This window comes from Montipora capricornis, chromosome 4, assembly GCF_036669925.1.
Source record: "Montipora capricornis isolate CH-2021 chromosome 4, ASM3666992v2, whole genome shotgun sequence".
Classification (NCBI taxonomy): domain Eukaryota; kingdom Metazoa; phylum Cnidaria; class Anthozoa; order Scleractinia; family Acroporidae; genus Montipora; species Montipora capricornis.
The window spans coordinates 20,297,783-20,315,833 of NC_090886.1; the positions used below are offsets into that span (position 1 = coordinate 20,297,783).

General features: G+C 39.1%; 1 protein-coding gene and 1 non-coding gene across 2 annotated transcripts in view; one reads left to right on the top strand and one right to left on the bottom strand.

Moving 5' to 3' along the window:
• Nucleotides 1–6,191: 6,191 nt before the first annotated feature.
• The window catches only part of LOC138045760 (ATP-binding cassette sub-family C member 4-like), a 39,812-nt gene continuing 27,952 nt past the window's right edge, over nucleotides 6,192–18,051 (top strand). The window contains exons 1-3 of the mRNA XM_068892366.1: nucleotides 6,192–6,462; nucleotides 8,706–9,250; nucleotides 9,551–9,930. Of these exons, the coding sequence (XP_068748467.1) occupies nucleotides 8,732–9,250; nucleotides 9,551–9,930 (899 nt within the window). The 5' untranslated portion in view covers nucleotides 6,192–6,462; nucleotides 8,706–8,731. The remainder of the gene's footprint in view (nucleotides 6,463–8,705; nucleotides 9,251–9,550; nucleotides 9,931–18,051) is intronic.
• Nucleotides 8,100–8,173, bottom strand: Trnaf-aaa (transfer RNA phenylalanine (anticodon AAA)). The gene has a single exon. It is a non-coding gene; the product is annotated as a tRNA-Phe (tRNA).

Genomic DNA, 18,051 nt, shown 5'->3' on the forward strand with positions numbered 1-18,051 from the left:
AGAAATGCATTCATGAGGTTGAAAATTTAATAATTAATTATTTTACTAGGGCGCGCTGGATATAACCAACGATAACCAACGCAATAGATAACCAACGAGGCGCGTAGTTGTTTATGATCATTTTATATCTAGCAAGCCCGAGTAGAATAATTGTTTTATAAAAAACTCCAGGATCAACAACTTTTCCATGTTGATTTTATTTGGCTTTTGTCGGCCACTTTTTCTCAGAGCTGCTGTAAAAATGTTTTGAGCTCGCTTTATTGCTGACGCTTTCCTTGACCATATTAGGTACAGCAGGTATTGAAATGATAGCCTGTGTCTGGAAATCTGATATCCGTAGTTCAGTTTTTAACGAAAGTAATTATCCCGCAGCCATACAACTCTGAGAGCAGATATCACATCCTTTAGAGTGACACAACTGTTATTATTCAAAATACCTCTTAATTAAAAAGAGGAAAATAATAACGGTTTTCTTTGATAATATCCAATAGCATACCTCAGCAACTGATGCTTCATCGGTTCGGATATTGCTACAGGAATAGTTATCAGGCTCGATCATATACCAGCTTAGTTACTCGCTCGGTTGCTGAGTTTCAGCCTGGCGTTACAAGGTGAGATTGTGTCGTGTGCTAAACAAATAAGAAACAACAAGAACATCGGCGTTTTCCGCTATAAACTATTATAAAATTCTCCATATCAGTAATTGAAAGCAGTGTTAAGGATAAAGGGTGTCTTATCATAGAAAAAAACACAAATCAATGCGTCATATTACTCCGAAAGTTGAATAAAGCACTCATAAATCGCCTGCCCGGGTATCCGGGCTGGCCGGTAAACGCGATTACTTGGAGAAAGTTCAGACCTCTATACCAAGAAATCGGCCAACCGATCTCTCTAATTTCTTGCGTAATCACCAAATTGATTTTTGTGCGCTTCACTGGTTAACTTGGATCTCGGCAAACGCTTTTTGGCGGGAAGTCGTTGCATTCGAAATGGCTCTAAGCAGAATGCGTCGCAGAATGCATCAAATATCGACATTTTGGTGACTGTTATCAAAATGTTAAATTTTGCAGGGGTAGCGTAGTGGTGAGAGCACTCGTCTCCCACCAAGGTGGCCTGGGTTCGATTCCCAGTCTCTGCGTCATATGTGGGTTGAGTTTGTTGGTTCTCTACTCTGCACCGAGTGGTTTTCTCCGGGTACTCCGGTTTTCCCCTCTCCTCGAAAACTAACATTTGGTTTGATTTGGGTTAATTGTTAATTTCTGTTTACAGTGTCCCCAATTAGTGCTCCAGCGCAAGAACGACGAGACACTTAAATAAAGTTTCTTTCCTTTCGTTTGTTATTTCTGGAAATGCAAGTAATTGTATGCAGGCCGATCTCAATAAGTGCCACGAAGTGTCCCTTGCTCTTCTCCCCAAGATCAACATCACTCATGTCTCAGAATATAGACAATTTACGTCACAAAGTGTCTTCCAAATAAACAGCTGCATTTACCCTAGCTAAAAATAACGCAAACCTTCGTTTACTCTTACCTCATTGTTGGAAAGAGGTAACAAAGGCTTATATTTAAAGTGCACCTAACCCCAAAATATTTTTTTCGCTAAAATGAATCTTTGCACCTGTTCGAAACGCATTGCGGTCATTTTTTCCTTTTTCTAGCAAATCCTGCCTTTTCATAGGCTTCAAAACTTGCGAAAAACCAATCATCTTTTGTTCACGACCGAGTCAGAAGGGGAGTGGGTCTATTCCTGATTTGACGTCACAAACTACTTTGCATGCATTTTTACAAAGAGTTAATGCAATGTAAATCAGTTTGTGACGTCAAATCAGGAATAGACCCACTCCCCTTCTGACTCGGTCGTGAACAAAAGATGCTTGGTGTTTCGCAAGTTTTGAAGCCTATAAAAAGGCAGGATTTGTTAGAAAAAGGAAAAAAATGGTCGCAATGCGTTTCGAACAGGTGCAAAGATTCATTTTAGCGAAAAAAAATATTTTGGGGTTAGGGGCACTTTAAAGGGACACTGTTCGTGCTGGATATCAAAATTGGGCGTGCATCCAATAAGGTACATTTCTGGACATAATTGAGGTACTGTGATAATATCTTGTTTTAGTTGTGCGAAGACTTCAACCGTGATCTGATCGGGGAAACCAAGTTCACAATCGAGCTTTTTGCAGTAAGTTTATGAATATACATGTCATGGAGCTGCCCAGGAAATCTATATGAGTAACCTTGTTATTTCCCAAGGTTCATTTAATAGGTTTATCAATTATTCAAGGCCACGGAAGGTAAAATCACGATGCTTTTCCTTCCTATTTACTCGAGAAATTCTATACTGATCTCGCATATTTTGGAAACTGAGGTTGTCATAAACAAAAACATTCTGCAAAATTTGAGATCGGATGTTCGGAAGTTACAAGTTCATTTTATTTTGGACTACGTATTTACAATATTCTACAAAACTGCTTTTATGAGAGTAGAGAGGAAAGGAATTAAGAAATAGGAAAATAGAACGGAGAGCTTCCTTAGTTGGCCATTTCACATGGATTCTTATCTTTACTATTTGGCAAAGTGGTCACTGACCTTGGAGTGAAAACCAGAAACAGTTGAGATGATAATTTTCCTTATATCCTCACTCCCATTGAAAAATGCTAAGCTCTTTTGAGGATACTGCAGTTTTAAATACAGCTCTGTAGTAATGCTAAGAAAAAGTTATTGTCATACAAACGCTTTGACACCTAACACTTACAATCAAGATGTAGTTTATGCAAGTAACGGATGAAGTACATTGAACTTCTTCTGTTTGATTCACATCGCACGCACCTGGATGAACCAAACCATAAGGTATAATTATGTTCTACTTAATCTGCGAAACCTGAAAGTCAAAATGCTTGCTGCGAAGCACAGAACTATTCACACATTCACACATAGGAAAATATTCGTTGAACTTGTCAATTTGTTTTTCATGTTAATAAACAGGTGGTCCAGATTTTAAAACCTGACTAAATGCTGGGCATTCCGCTTATTATTTAAATTTAAAAAAGCCCAGCAGGAACTCAGTTCTCTCCCGTCGTAGAACTCGACAACGATACGAGTTCTTAGCCTGCGAACGTAGACGTATTTCCGGCAGTCGTTTCTCTCCGAAACGACCGCCGGAAATACGTCTGCGTATTTGAAAAGGTAAATGTCAAGGCAAGACAGAGACGCACCCGGGCCACCGGGGGTTCACACGGCCTGAGCTTATTTCGTTTTCTGTGACATGAAGCGATGGAGAGTACGGCTCCTCCCCCCTTTCCTCCATCCTGGAGTATTCAATTGCAGGGTCACCCCCGTCAGTATGTCGCCGGCATATCCAACAGAGTAGGAACCTGGAACCTGTTGACAAAGCTTCAAACCAGCGACTCTGGGATCGCGAGTCCACGGAAAATCAAGACAAACGATGAAAATGTGAAGTATGTATTTCCAGACATCTTAGTCGGCGATAGGGTTCGGCGGTCAGACTGTGAATGAAAATAATTAGTTTCTTACAGATATAAGGGTAGACAAAGTCAGCTGTTAAAATGCATTTAACAAGCAAGCAGCGATTGTAATACAGGGGCGTGGTGGACGATAGCAAAAAAAAAATAATTTTACCCTTCGAGGCCCCCACACAGTGTCAGTCTTATACGTTATTAACTCTCCTATTAGTGATCACTTACCTGTATACGTGGAGTTCAAGCTGAAGCTACCTAAACCTCCACCATGTTATAATTCAACAAGGTATTACAAGCGTTATGATCCTGATCTGTTCACCGCTGACCTAGCAACCAAGTCTGACCAATTTCTTTCGATTTTTTTCAGAGGAAGTCATAAATCGCAAACTCGCAACGTTTAATGACACTTTTCTTTCCACACTGGACGCTCATGCACCAATTAAGTCGATCAGAATTCGCAGTCGTCCCTGCCCTTATGTAACACCTGAAATTAAGGATCAGATGACCTTTAGAGATCATCTCTTTCGTCGTTACCGACAAAGCCGAAACGCAGACGTCTGTAAGGCCTACAAGGAAGCCCGAAGATCGGTAAAACAACTTGTTAAGAATGCCGAGTGTGACCACATTCGCACAGAAGTCCAATCACACAAAGATAACCCTGGATCTCTATGGAAAATAATTAATGCTTGTATTCCATCCAAAGAAAAAGAAACTCCGGTCTATTATAGTAGAGACACCGAGCTAGTTGCTAACGATTTCAACCAATTTTTCGCCTCTGTTGGGAGAAACGCTGCTCAAACTGCTGCACATTTGGCCATAGACAAAAACATCAATATTTCAGATACAAGCCTATTTTCACCACCAACGACCAGAACCTCATCCGAGGAATTATTTAATTTCACCCCAGTTACCTGTACGCAGGTCGAACATATTGTATCATCTATGCCTTCTAATAAGTCTCTATGCAGGCCTCGACAAAGTCAGCATGCGCATCCTCAAAGACTGCCTTCCCGTTATCCTCGGTCCGTTGACAGACACCATCAACTGTTCTTTTGCAACTTCAACATTTCCAAATTCTTAGAAAGCGTCTGAAAGACGGAAATCAAGAGGAGCCATCAAATAATCGCCCTCTTTCGATGCTTGCCGTTGCTTTAAAGATCTGCGAGAAGGTAACACTCCAACAGTTTAGCAATGATCTACAACGTAACGGCCTCCTTAGTAAACATCAAAGTGGTAATCAAAAATATCACTCTACAGAGACTCTGAATATTATAATCAGTAATTTCTTATTAGATGCTATGGACAATAAGAGACTATCAGCCCTGATACTATTAGATCTATCAAAAGCTTTTGACAGCATTAGCCATTCTATATTATTACAGAAGCTGAGCCTTGTCGCCGCCGACAAAACCACGAAATGGTTTAAGGAGGCTCGAAAGGGTTTTCAGCTGAGCGCGAGCGCGCGTACCCACACACGCAATTCGTGAGCTGCTCGCGTCAGCTCACGAATCAAAGTGGGACACCAGAAATAAACAAATACCGCTAATTTCGCTCTCCTTTCTTCTACTTCCTATAGACATGAATATAAATAGACATCTCCTATTCATGAAAACTACGAAAATTCTACACAAACGGTTTAATGGTCATTTAAATCCGTTTGTTTTGACCTTCAGCTCAACTCGCGCGTGCACTCGAATGAGCGGGTGACGCATGCGTAAATGCCGATCTTGTAACCCTCTCATTTTTCCTGATTTTGCAACTTTACTCGTTTATATCTCTGCTTCCGGACGGTTTTTTTTTTCATTTTTTGCATGTCAGCTTAGATTAATTTAAAACGTTTGTTTTTCAAATTTAAAAAAATTCTGTAGGTGAAAAAAAAATTAGAGGCACATTTCAAGAAAACTTATTTTTCTGAAAAACTGACCTACAGATTTTGTTGAATTTTAAATATTTTAGAGAGTATTTTTAACATTATCTGGTAACACTGAATGGGAAAATTTGACCGTCCTGTTTCTTGAAAAGAGGCAACATAAGTTGATTTTAAGGCTCAAAGAAATGCCTAATATCGTTGCCATGGTAACGTTATTTTAAAGGAAAATATAATGTGAGAAATCTACGATGGGTACTTAATACCCTGGCCAGATTTTGCCTTAATATGATTACCCTAACTGTATCTAAGGATAGAATATGTTTATTTGATTGAAAAAAGGGGAAACTATTTCGAGCCTCCTTAAGAGTTACCTGTCTGACAGAACTCAAGTGGTCTGTATTGGCACATTCACATCTACACTCCTCCCTATCACCCATGGCGTACCACAGGGCGCAATGCTGTCAACCCTGAAAAGACTGCGCAGGCTTCCTAACGAAATCTCGATCTCTTTCTTGGGTATTGCGAATGCGAGGCATTACGGATGGATTTATCTTAACAAATTTGTTCACTAACTTGTAGAAGTACACTATGTCTAGATATTCGTGCCAGTAGCTCAAGGGGAGCATATTTAGCCTAACTAATCTTTCCTGATACGACATGTCGCATCTAGAAGGTAGACATAACATAACTTTTTGGCTAGGCGCTGTACTCGTTCTACCTGCCTCATCAGTTCTTTAGATTGTGCCATGACCCATGACCGCTTTTTATAATTTTATTCATTTATTATCATAATGTGTTTTGCTGTTTAGTATTGAAAAGCCCCCTGGGGAATGCTAAAAAAGTATGTATGCATATTAGAAGCCAGAGAAGTTTTGTGCAAGCTTTGTCGCTTTGAATTACATCAGCTCTAAGAGGGTCATGATGTGAAAAGCAGGCTGAATGTCTGAGTGTTAGCCAGATTGCATAATCAACGGTACCCTGGGGCAAGAGAGAAAACCACTTTCAAGAGTGTAATGCCGCAGTGCCGAATCCACAGCGAAATTATGTGAATAGAATTATAAAAATACAATTTTGACGAATCTCTGTTGACATGCAAACATAATTTCGACGATTGTGCTAAGAGGTAAGTCAGTGTTCTTGGATTTAATATAGCTAAGTGATAAATACTTTCTATTTGAAATGTCACAATATATGTGTAACTGTGGTATTCTGATTTGATGGAGTTGACTTGAGCTATTTAATAATTGATACAGTCCTGGCACATTGACTGTATTAATACATTTTCTTCAGGAAGTAAGTTGTGGCAAAGATTAATGTTCAGGTAAAACATTAGTTTCTATTTCTGGAAGAAAGATGAGAAAGAGGACTCGACTGAAGTAATCAAGGCGCATTTTTTCTGTCTCCTTTCTACAGATCGCAGTTCCCATAAGTCTACCAGCTTCGTATACTCCTCCTCGGGCAGGTGTTTTGTCCGTATTCCATCCCTTCCTTCGACCTTCAGTGTTATTCACGTTTTTGATGAGTTGTTTTAGTTCATCAGTTTCTCAATATTGCTTATTAGTATGCAAAACGTAGAATTGAAGAGAAAGAACAAATGCATCATATTTGCAATGATAGTAAATAATATGAATCTTCTCTGTACTGAAACCGTACAATGACTCAAGCGATAGCCAGTCTCTAACTCATAGTAAGGAAAAGGAAAATTTTAAGAAGGCAAGACAGGACTCTTTGCTTCGCTAAATTTGCTGATCCAGAACCGCTTATGATAAGTAGTTAAGACCCACTAAAGCATAACATTTTAATTTCTTTTCAGTGATCATTTAGGCGTTCGTCTAAAAATCGTTGACGTTGGAAATCATCTTAGAATACTGACAACAGCATGAGATTTTATGAACTATTGTGAAGTATCTTTGGCTGCAATCTGGTATCCAACCTCTTTCTGCAATAAAATACACGCTATAAATGTCTAGATTTCTTTACGGCTCTTCACTAGTTACCAGGAGTAAAAATGTTAAGACAAAACACGATAAATGAGAGACCCAGGAGACAATTGGTTACCATACCTGTTCTGCCTTTTCCTTACCTGATGTAAATATCTGACGCGAACTTTGATTAACTTCCCTCAAAATCTTTCTAGAGATACTCTTGATTTTCGTCCTTTACCTGATTCGTTTCGTCACGTCATCAAAATTTTCACTGTAAAACTGTTGGGAAAATGCCCATATGAGGGCCGTATATATACGCATTAGCGCGAGCAAGGCCGGAAAAAGCCGTACGGCCCTGCTAGGAACACAAACTGCTCAGCGCGATGCAATTTTAGAGGAATTCGTCGCTTTTTAACATCCAAGTTATTTACAGCCAGAAAAGAAAATGCAAACAACATATTAGATACATTTTCTGTGCAAACTGTTGTTACTTGTTTTGTCGAAACTTCATAGTAAGTAAAGAGCCCATATGATAAAATGCTCATTGACTGAGTTTAGGTCGGGCCGGACGAGAAAATATTTGACCTCGGTGATGGAGCACGAACCGAGCTTACCATGACCTCGGGCCAAATATTTCTCCGTCCGGTCCTCTCGCTCGGTCAATAAGTACATATTCCTTGCTTCTCAGTTGCAGTCCGTGATAATTTCTTGTGAATGACTGAATATACCGAATCTGACCAAAAGAGGTGGCAGTCTCTGACGCTCCTTTTTCCAGATTGTTTTGGAATCAATGATATTGAATGTAAGGAGAAATGTAGACTCGGAAAAATATCCGAGTCCCAGATGGGATTTGAACCCATGACCCTCCGTGATTTAGTCGGATGCTCTAACCACTGAGCTACTGGAGACTCTATGGTGAGCAAGGGTCAACTTGTGGGTCTGGACTGGAACCGCATCGCATCGTGGGTTCAAATCCCATCTGGGACTCGGATATTTTTCCGAGTCTACATTTCTCCTTACATTCAATATCATTGTTGTTGTTTCATCGTTAACACACTCACTTTGGAGGTTGGTTGGCTGCATCTTGATATGCATTAATGTGACAGCGCGATGCTGTTAGTGAGTTTTAAATATGCTAGTGAATACTTGGCTGTGTAGCCGCGCGATGCGGTTCCAGTCCAGACCCACAAATTGACCCTTGCTCACCATAGAGTCTCCAGTAGCTCAGTGGTTAGAGAATCCGACTAGATCACGGAGGGTCGTGGGTTCAAATCCCATCTGGGACTCGGATATTTTTCCGAGTCTACATTTCTCCTTACATTCAATATCATTGTTGTTGTTTCATCGTTGTTTTGGAATCATTAGTTTTTTTTTACGGGTCACTGAATCAAATTATACTTTGCTGGGAGGAATCTAATCATGTTTTTCCTGACGTTCTTAGTTTCGCACCATACTTCATATTACAAGATGGAAGAGTTCAAATCCAAAAACCCACAAAGTCAAGCTGGATTTTTGTCATTGGTTACATTCTCTTGGATGAGTGGAATTCTTAAACTTGGATACAGACAACCACTTGAAGAGAAACATTTATTCGAGCTCGACACCGAAAATCAAGCAGAAACACTTGTAAGGGAGTTGGAGATGGAATGGCTGGCGGAAGTGCGATCCTGCGACTCAAAACGAACAAAGCCTCGCTTTTGGCGAGCCATGATGAGGACCATTTCCAACAGAGATTATTTTACGATGTTAGCACTTCGTACATTTTATTCCCTGACCTTTAATGGTATGCCTTTGTTGATTTGGTTCTTCTTGAAAATCATCGCCGAGGAAGATTCAAGGAAAAGCTTGGTTGGAATAATGTCATTGGTTCTGTGCTTTGTTTTAGTCCCAACTGTTCAGTCTTTCAGCCTGACTCATCTGGTATTCAAATCCGAGACCATAGCAATTCGATTTAAAGTCTCTCTGATTGGATTTGTGCAGAAACGGGTAAGTTAAGAAAGTCTGGGTGCATGATAAGTTAACCTGGTTGGAAGACAGAAAGCAAAGAAACAGAAAGTAGCGCAATTGGCTCGAGCACTGCGTTCTTCCGGTTTTAAAATAATCGGAAAAGAATTAGCACTCTTAAGTGAACATTAACGTAACATTGCTCACAAGATTTCTTGCTGTACATGTATTGTCATGTCAACAAAAAGCCCCTGACAATTATTTCTTAATTTTCTCGGCATCGACAAGTACCGTTAACACTTTGCTTTTGGAACAACTAGTCGTTTCTTTTATTTTGCTCAGATCCTTAGCATGAATCGACGATCCTTAGAAACAGTCAGCCCAGGAAACATTATAAATATTGTTTCAAATGATGCTAAAGCAGTTGAAGAAGCCGGTCTACATATGGCCTTTTTCTCATTGCATATCCTGGACATTGTTATTTCCCTGACGATTATCTGGAGGGTTGTTGCCTGGCAAGCTTTGCTAGGAGCGTGTTTTTTGTTGGTCGTTACTGTTTACGGATCATTTGCATCTCGAAAGGCGGCAACATGGCGTAGAAAGGTTTCACAGCAAATTGACAAACGTTTGCATGTCATGAAAGAGATTCTTACTGGAATGCGTGCTGTCAAAATGTACGCTTGGGAATGGAACTTCAGAGATCTGGTCACAACGATACGAAGGTATTGTAAAAAAGTTTACTTAATCATAATTAACTGAATTTCTATCATGCTGTCAATTAATGTATATCAAGATGCAGCCAACCAACCTCCAAAGTGAGTGTGTTAAAGATGAAACAACAACAATGATATTCAATGTAAGGAGAAATGTAGACTCGGAAAAATATCCGAGTCCCAGATGGGACTGTTTGTTTCATCTTTAACACACTCGCTGTCAATTACTTTTTTCTTTTCTTAGTTAATACAGCAGTGAAAATTTTAAGTTAATATTAATATTAATATTGATTAATACTAAAATATTAATATCAAAATATTTAATAATACTTGATATTATTTACCAACCATAGTGCCCAAAAACACTAAACCCAGGTTAAGAAAACCAGGGTCAACAACGAAAGCCAGAAATAAAAGTTCTGTCTGTGCAGAGCAAAACACTAAACGCAAACGTCTTTGCGAAATTGAGCCGCAAAGTTTTGTGATGGATTGCACTGATCAAATGTTCCCTGGAGTGGAGAATTTAGATCCTTCGCCCTCACTGAGAGAGCAAGTTGAGAAACTGAAAACGCTTGTCAGAAGAATCATGACATTAAGCTCCTGAAAGAGCAAATACTCAAGGAACAAACAGAAAAGTCTTTTTCTGTTGATCGTTTTAAAGACGATGACAAGCTGTTCAGATTCTACACTGGGCTTGACAAGACATTCAAAATATTGTTTGAAACATTTGGACTAGCAGTAAGCAATATTGTTTATCGTGATTCGAACACTAAAGCCGAGAATATAACGTCAAGTGACTTTGTAAAGCATGGACCTAAAAGACTGCTCAGGCCTGGGACGTCATGAAGAAGATATTGCAGTAAGAGCGGGGTTATCACAGTCAAAAATATCAGGCATTATGATATCATGTATTGATTTTCTACATGCTAGATTTCGCTCTTACCCCATTTGGCCTACTAGGTCATGCATTGACAAGACCATGCCTAATTCATTCAAACAAATGTACCCCTCCACACGTGTAGTCATAGACTATGCAGAAATATTCATTGAGATACCCAGTTCATTTAGAAAGTCAAATTTTTCTAGCTATAAACATCACAATACTGCCAAAGCTCTGAATGGCATTAGCCCATCTGGTGCTGTTTCTTTTGTGTCTGATCTTTATGCAGGCAGGTCATCAAGTGATAAGCAAATTACTAATGACGGTGGCATATTAGATTTGCTTGTCAAGGGAGAATCTGTAATGGCTGACAAGGGATTTGAAATAGCAGATGGTCTACCCCAGGGTGTAACTCTTAATATTCCTCCATTTCTTGAAGGGAAAGATCATCTTTCAATTGAAGAAGAATTAAACCGAAAGAAGGCGACTAGCCTTGGTCAAAATACATGTTAAAATACTCAGTACTGTTTTCCCAATATCTATGGCAGCAGATATAAACGGCAAGGTCTGGATTATTTAACAATTATTCCACTAGCGCACGTTGGATATGAGATGGTAAATAGCCAACGAGGCGCGTAGCGCCGAGTTGGCTAAAACCAGTCTCATATCCAACAAGCGCGAATGGAATAATTGTTTTATTAAAATCCTTCAACTCCAAAAATTTGGAAGTACGAAATACGAGCGAAAAAAGCGAGCAAATCCGAACGAAATCGAAAAAAACTTGATGAGAACTGATGCGATGTTGTGTAATACCTTGTTGTCAGACAGACGCAGGCTCATCATAAAAACATTTCTTGCCTTTTCGCGTACTTCTAAACGTCGGAATTGATCCAAACTTTCCACAAAAAAAGTTTTTTTTCTCCTTTTTGGCTTTATTCAAAGAGTAATTTCGCATACCGGCGAAAACATTTTTAGTTTAGCAACGCTTAACGCAATCATTTACCATATAAGGTCAAACCAAGGTATATGAGCTGATAACCGAGATTGAGTGAACCATTCAGAGCACGCGAAATGCATTATCCGAGGTTGAGAATTTAATAACTGTTCTTATCTTTCCAATTTTTTGCCACCATTAATTAAGAATGACAGAACGTGACTCATGCAAGACAGTATGTAATATTTGCCTTGCTTTCATTTTTATTGTGAATATTAATGATGTTTGAATCAGGATATTTCAGTGCTACTGAAAATTGAGGGTTATAAAGTTCAGGCTACAAAACAGGGTGACTTTAACATTAAAACCTGTATGTCAATACAATAACCTTATCATGGCGTAATGGTTTTCTTCTGTTCTACAATCACAGTTAGTTGGTCCTGCAAGGCTTTCTTGTGCCACAAACAGTTATTGTGCTAATGTTAGAGTAAAAGAAAGGAAGAAAGAAGTTAACTCTGGAAGCATCTTCTTCTCCCAAATGGTCTCATCCTTGAAGATTCTTTTCACATGTATATCAACACTTGTGCATGCTTCAAAGTCAATCCATGGTACTCCTAAAAGGTTCACTATTCCTTGACACTGGTAGTAGTAAAGATGGTTTCTTATCAGCTCTAAGCCGCTATCTGTTATCTTCAAGAAAAATGCTTTATCCACCTTTGCTGAACCAGTAACCATCATATTCTTTCTGGAATATGGCCATTTAATCTCAATGCAGCCAGTGGGACTCCATTTTCCAAAACACTACCATCTGGACTACAACCAAGAAATGGCCATTTGGGGCTAATAACCAATCCAGCAACACTTCCCATATTCCACCTCTCCGCTTTCCTGATTCAGATGCACATATACCCAATACTGGATGCTCTTCATTGATGCACTAAATCTTGCTTTTACCACAAATAACCGAATTCTTGCGACAGCGTTTGCCTTGACGAAAATGCTTCTCAGATCAAGTAACTTTCTTTCTACAACCCATAGCCTTTCTTCATGTTGCCGTAAGCATTTGGATTCATCTTATCCGGCATTGTTCTATTGTTCTTATGGCTAAAGGCTGGCACGTCTTTTAAAAGATTTAAAGATTTTGTCTAACCTCTGCTATCGCTTTGCAAAGATTCAACATCGAGAATGTCCCCGGCTGCTTCTTGTCTCTTGTTAGAGTTGCCGTTTGATTTGTTAATCGCCTCGTTATTTCCGCTAAAAACAACATCAGGCATGTGCCCCAAAGCTTCGATGTCGTCCAAGCAGGAGTCTTTAGCAGAACTAGGGTCATCAAGGATATTAGGGAGCTTAAGCACGAGACGTTTTTGTCAACACGGACGCCAAGTAGCCGAGGTGAAACTGGGTCGAGAACGGCGTCTGTGACTTGACTTGTTTGCATTAAGCATGTCGCGTCAGTGATCTTACGGCATCGCTGGTTAATTGTACAGCAGTTTTGATTCTTTGTCTTCTCTCTTAATACTGAATCATGCCTTATTTAAGAAAGACAAGAGATATGCTTTTTCAGAGCTACGATCAAAGATTGATTTCAGAGGATGAACTTATTGTTTTATTGGAAGAGAACACGGCCAGAAATTCTCAATCCAGTTACGATCGAAAATCCTGAAATGATTCTGAATGTAAAGCAAAGTTCAGACCTGCAAGTGTTAGCTGATTTGTCCAATCCATTTCGTACATTTCTGAAAGGAAAGCAAATGACAAATAAAAATGACGCCTTCCAAAAAATAAATTAAATTTGACGGCCATTAAAATTTTTCAAAATTTAACATGGTCTTTCTGGAAACGCTGTCTTAGCATTGCCAGCGCATTAAAATTTAAGACCACAGAAAAAAAGCACAAGCACATACAAAAGGATATATAAAGGAAAACGAATATTTTTCAAAAAAGACTTACTCTAGCTTTTTTGGCAAGACTGAGTCTCGGCGTCTGCATCGCTGTTGTTCATCAGCCGGTAGAACTGAAGAGTTTTTTCATAAATAATAGGAATTAGAACGTTGATTGTTCAGCATTAGCAGGAAAACAACAAAAATAAACCAAAAAAACAGAGTTATTACACCTAAAATGAACTTGCCTTCTCGCGTTTTTGTTTTTCACCACAGACGCCAAATAGACAGCTTTGAGGTTTGTGACTTGACGTCTGTGACGTGTGAGGTCTCTTTCTCTGCAAAATCACTTCTGGTCTCTGTCCGTGTTGACAAAAAGATCTCGTGCTTTTAAGCTCCCTATTTTCGCCTTTCAATTCATCGCAACTACCACCTGCAAACGCCATTATGAAGTATGCGTGACTACTAATATAAGACCACAATTCTCTTTGCTCTCGGATCCGGTTGACGTCATAAGAGGTAAGGCCTATTGGCAATGTAAACCAGTGTAACATAGTGAGTAGAAATCATAAATATGACAAATAGAGTGAGCCGAATCAACATATTTAATCTTATTTCCCGCCCTTGCCATTCCGGAAACGAAATACTATTTCTTTTTCAAATATCTTCTTGTTGGGCTGGTCTTTCATATACCGAATCCGAAATAATTAATGTCCATAAAACAAAAGAACAATAACAATACCAAATTAGCAAAGCCTAATCGGAATCACAATGGCTCTTTTGACCTCCACTTTATTAGTCCGGTATATGAAAGTCTACCCCCTTCTTGAAACTGCTTCTTGTTTGTAAATAAATGTTGCATCAATTAAATTTGATCAAAAACGCCTCCCAAATATACTTCATTTTACATTAGAATGACTAAACAAATATGCTCTGGCTTGCAAAACTACGGCTACCTATTAATCATTTGAACGCCTCCCAAATATACTTCATTTTACATTAGAATGACTAAACAAATATCCTCTGGCTTGCAAAACTACGGCTATCTATTAATAAATAAGAACATTTGAAATACAAAATGGCTAAAAATTCATTCTTGTCATATCTTAATGAAAGCAATGCTCATATCAGACAAAGATCAACCCTCACTGATGCAAATTAGCTAAGTTCGAATCATTTCGAACACCATCAATCCTCAAAGACAGAAAAATCTCAAAAAAACCTTTAAAAGCCAAACATTTTATTGAAACAAAAAACATTTTTGCTGAGTGAGTGCAAACAAGCCGTGACACTCCGTGTCAAAAACCCGATACGCAACTTAAATAATAATGAATCTCAGGATCAAACCCTTTACTGATCGAAGAACCCTTCCTTGAATAATGAAGCAAAAAATGGACACCAAGCTTTCTTTCAAAGAATTCTTGAGGAACAACAATTAGTCAAATTTCCAATTGTTTTTTTACCGGAAGACTGTGCAGAGTTGAGTACAAATAAATATAATTCGCCCGACATTAGAGATCACAGATCCACTCAAGGTGTTCGATTAGTTTTGTGAGTTTGTTAAACCCATATCCAACTACAAAAAGGTTACTAGAGAATTTTCCACTGCAGTGTTGTACATAACAATTCAGCTGGTAAAATATTAGAACTACATCTCACTTTGACACCGCTCGAAGGGCGAAAAATGCAATTGTTGTCGAAGTCCATTACTCGTCATTCTTAAGATTCCAGATATTTATTTTTCACCGCCTGTCTTGTTTATCCAATTGACGTTCCATTCTTGAGCTCTATAATGGTATATTCTGTTTAAAGATCCACTAACAAATTATCCATTCGCGTTATAATGACTTCGACGCCATTGCAGGATAATTAAATATTCTACTGTGTGGATAAAATCTACGCATTTCTACTACCCCGCGGAAGACTCTACGCACAAAGACAACACTTAACAGGGGAGTGACAGGAAAGAGCTATTGCGCAACTTTTTCTTTTTTCTGACATGGAAAAAATTAAAAAAAAAAACGGCCAAATTTTACTCATAGTCTGACTGGATTACCATATATGGCAACCCGGTAATTAAATTTATTTGTTTATTGATGCTTGGAACACATATATAGATGCTTTAATTACTCAAATTACTTGGAAAAGGTTTTTAAAAAAAGAAGGGTATTTATGTCATCCTATTACTGAAAGAACAATGTATGAAAGACATACATTTGAATAGCGGGAATGAAACAAGTTAAGTTTTGAGATCATCGAAGTTATGAACGCTATTTAAAGTAACGAAAGGAAAGCCTAGAAAATTCAGGCTGGAACGGGATTCACACTCATGACCTCTGCAGCGATACCGGTGCACTGAGTGCTCTACTAATTGAGCTATCAGTTGGTAGAGCACTTTTATCGACGGGTTCAGTTACATACTCAAAAAAATGACCAATTCCTATAAGTACGTAAATGAACCTGTCGATGACAATGCTCTACCAAATGATAATTTGGTTGTTTTTCTTGATCTTAAGAAAGCATTCCACAACGTAAACCACGAGATTCTATTAGGAAAACTTAGTGCTTATGGCATCCAAGGACACGCGCAACGCATGCTAAAATCGGATAGAGTGCAAAGTTGCCAGGTAAAAGGAAAGTTTTCTGACAATAGAAAGATAACGTGCGGAATACCTCAAGGGTCAATTCTTGGCCCACTTCTGTTTCTGATATATATTAATGATCTAACAAATTGCCTTGAGCGTACTACTCCTTGGTTATTTGCAGATGACAGCGACAAAACCGCTGTTGGCAAAACAATTGAAGAAACGGAGATGGGCCTTAATAATGACCTTAGAAATGTCGGGAAGTGGCTTGCTGCAAACAAATTAAGCATGAATATTAGTCGCAAAAACTGCGTAGGTAGTAAGTGATTCCAGACAAAAACCGCGAAATATTCTAACGGAGCCAACTATTTTGATTGGCGAGGATACTGTCAATAGGGTTAGAGACTGTAAGGCACTAGGTATAAAGGTCGATGAGTTTCTTGCCTGGGGAAAACACGTAGATGAAATTGCGAAGAATGTTTTGTCCCCAATTGGTGCCATTAAAAAGCTTACAGACTTTCTTGGCCACGAAACCCTTATATATGCATAGAACGCTTTGGTTCAGCCACACTTTGATTACCGTTGCAAAGTATGGAATTGTCTTGGTATTGGACTAGCACAGGGTTTGCAAAAATTTCAAAACAGGTGTGCTGGGGTAATTACATACTGAAAAAATGAACCTGACCAGTCAGGAATAGCCCTGCGCTCCCTTGGTTGGGGTACACTGGCTTAGCGTAGAGTCAAACTCAAGGACAGGTCCTACTATTGTTATTGCGCATACGTTCTGCGCATCTCGAGATACTCGGATTTCCTATGGGTGATTCTTATTAATACTGGGCTATTTTTGCGCGGTTCAAAGCTACGCGGAGAAAGCACAACTTAGCAAGTTCTCTTGGTATCCAAAAAGAAGATTAGGGGTAACCACTCATTTTTCAGAGATAATTAAGCTTCAATTTGGAAAAGCGCGCCATACATTGATTTGTATTTTAAGTCTTTTATCAAGTTTTGTTGATTAATTATCTTCGAAAAATGCAAGGTTACCCCCAATTTTCATTTTGGATTTCAAATAACACTTGTTAAGATCTGCTTTTCCCGCATATTCAGTAAGCCACGCAAAAATACCTTTGAATTAGTAGGCACCGTCCTTAAGGCTAGGATGATGTTTAAAATTCTTAATGATCTAGCCCCTGGAAGACTAAGGAAAATTTTTACGGATTCACATTCAACCAGTAGCAATTACACTTTGTGCAATTCTACAAAAAGAGTTGTTATTCCCCATGCAACCGTGGACGGAATTCTTAAAACATAGGCTAAGCTCCAGCGGTGTAAAATTGTGAAATTCTTTACCACACGACGCTCGCAGTTGCGAATCGCTCGCCTCGTTCATAAATTCTCTCACATCGTCGGCACAATAATAGATAGAATAAGCTAATGTGCCAATCTTTGTGTAAGAAAATGAGTAACGTTGTTCTATGTTTCCATGGGATGCCTGTGGGAGCCACGGTAACAATTCGAAGCCGTTCCCTTTTCTTCATCGTAGTCACAAATGCGCATACCCCGCGGAAATTGAATTAACCTCAGTAAAGCGGGGATCCGGGGAAACACGGGTACAGTAATTCCGTGGGTACAGTAATTCCGTGGGATGCCTGAACTCCCGTTTGGCGATTAGAGTTCCCACTCTTTCTCCAGCTCTTTCAAGTTAGCATTCTGAGCGCGCGCTATAGACCACTCGGCCACGGAGTTCAGTGCTTACGATAGAAGAAAATGTTCAGTTCGGAATCCTTTCCATCCGCGATGATTGACACAGCAACCTCACATCTGAAAGTATTTGATAAAGTGGGCAGATGACTT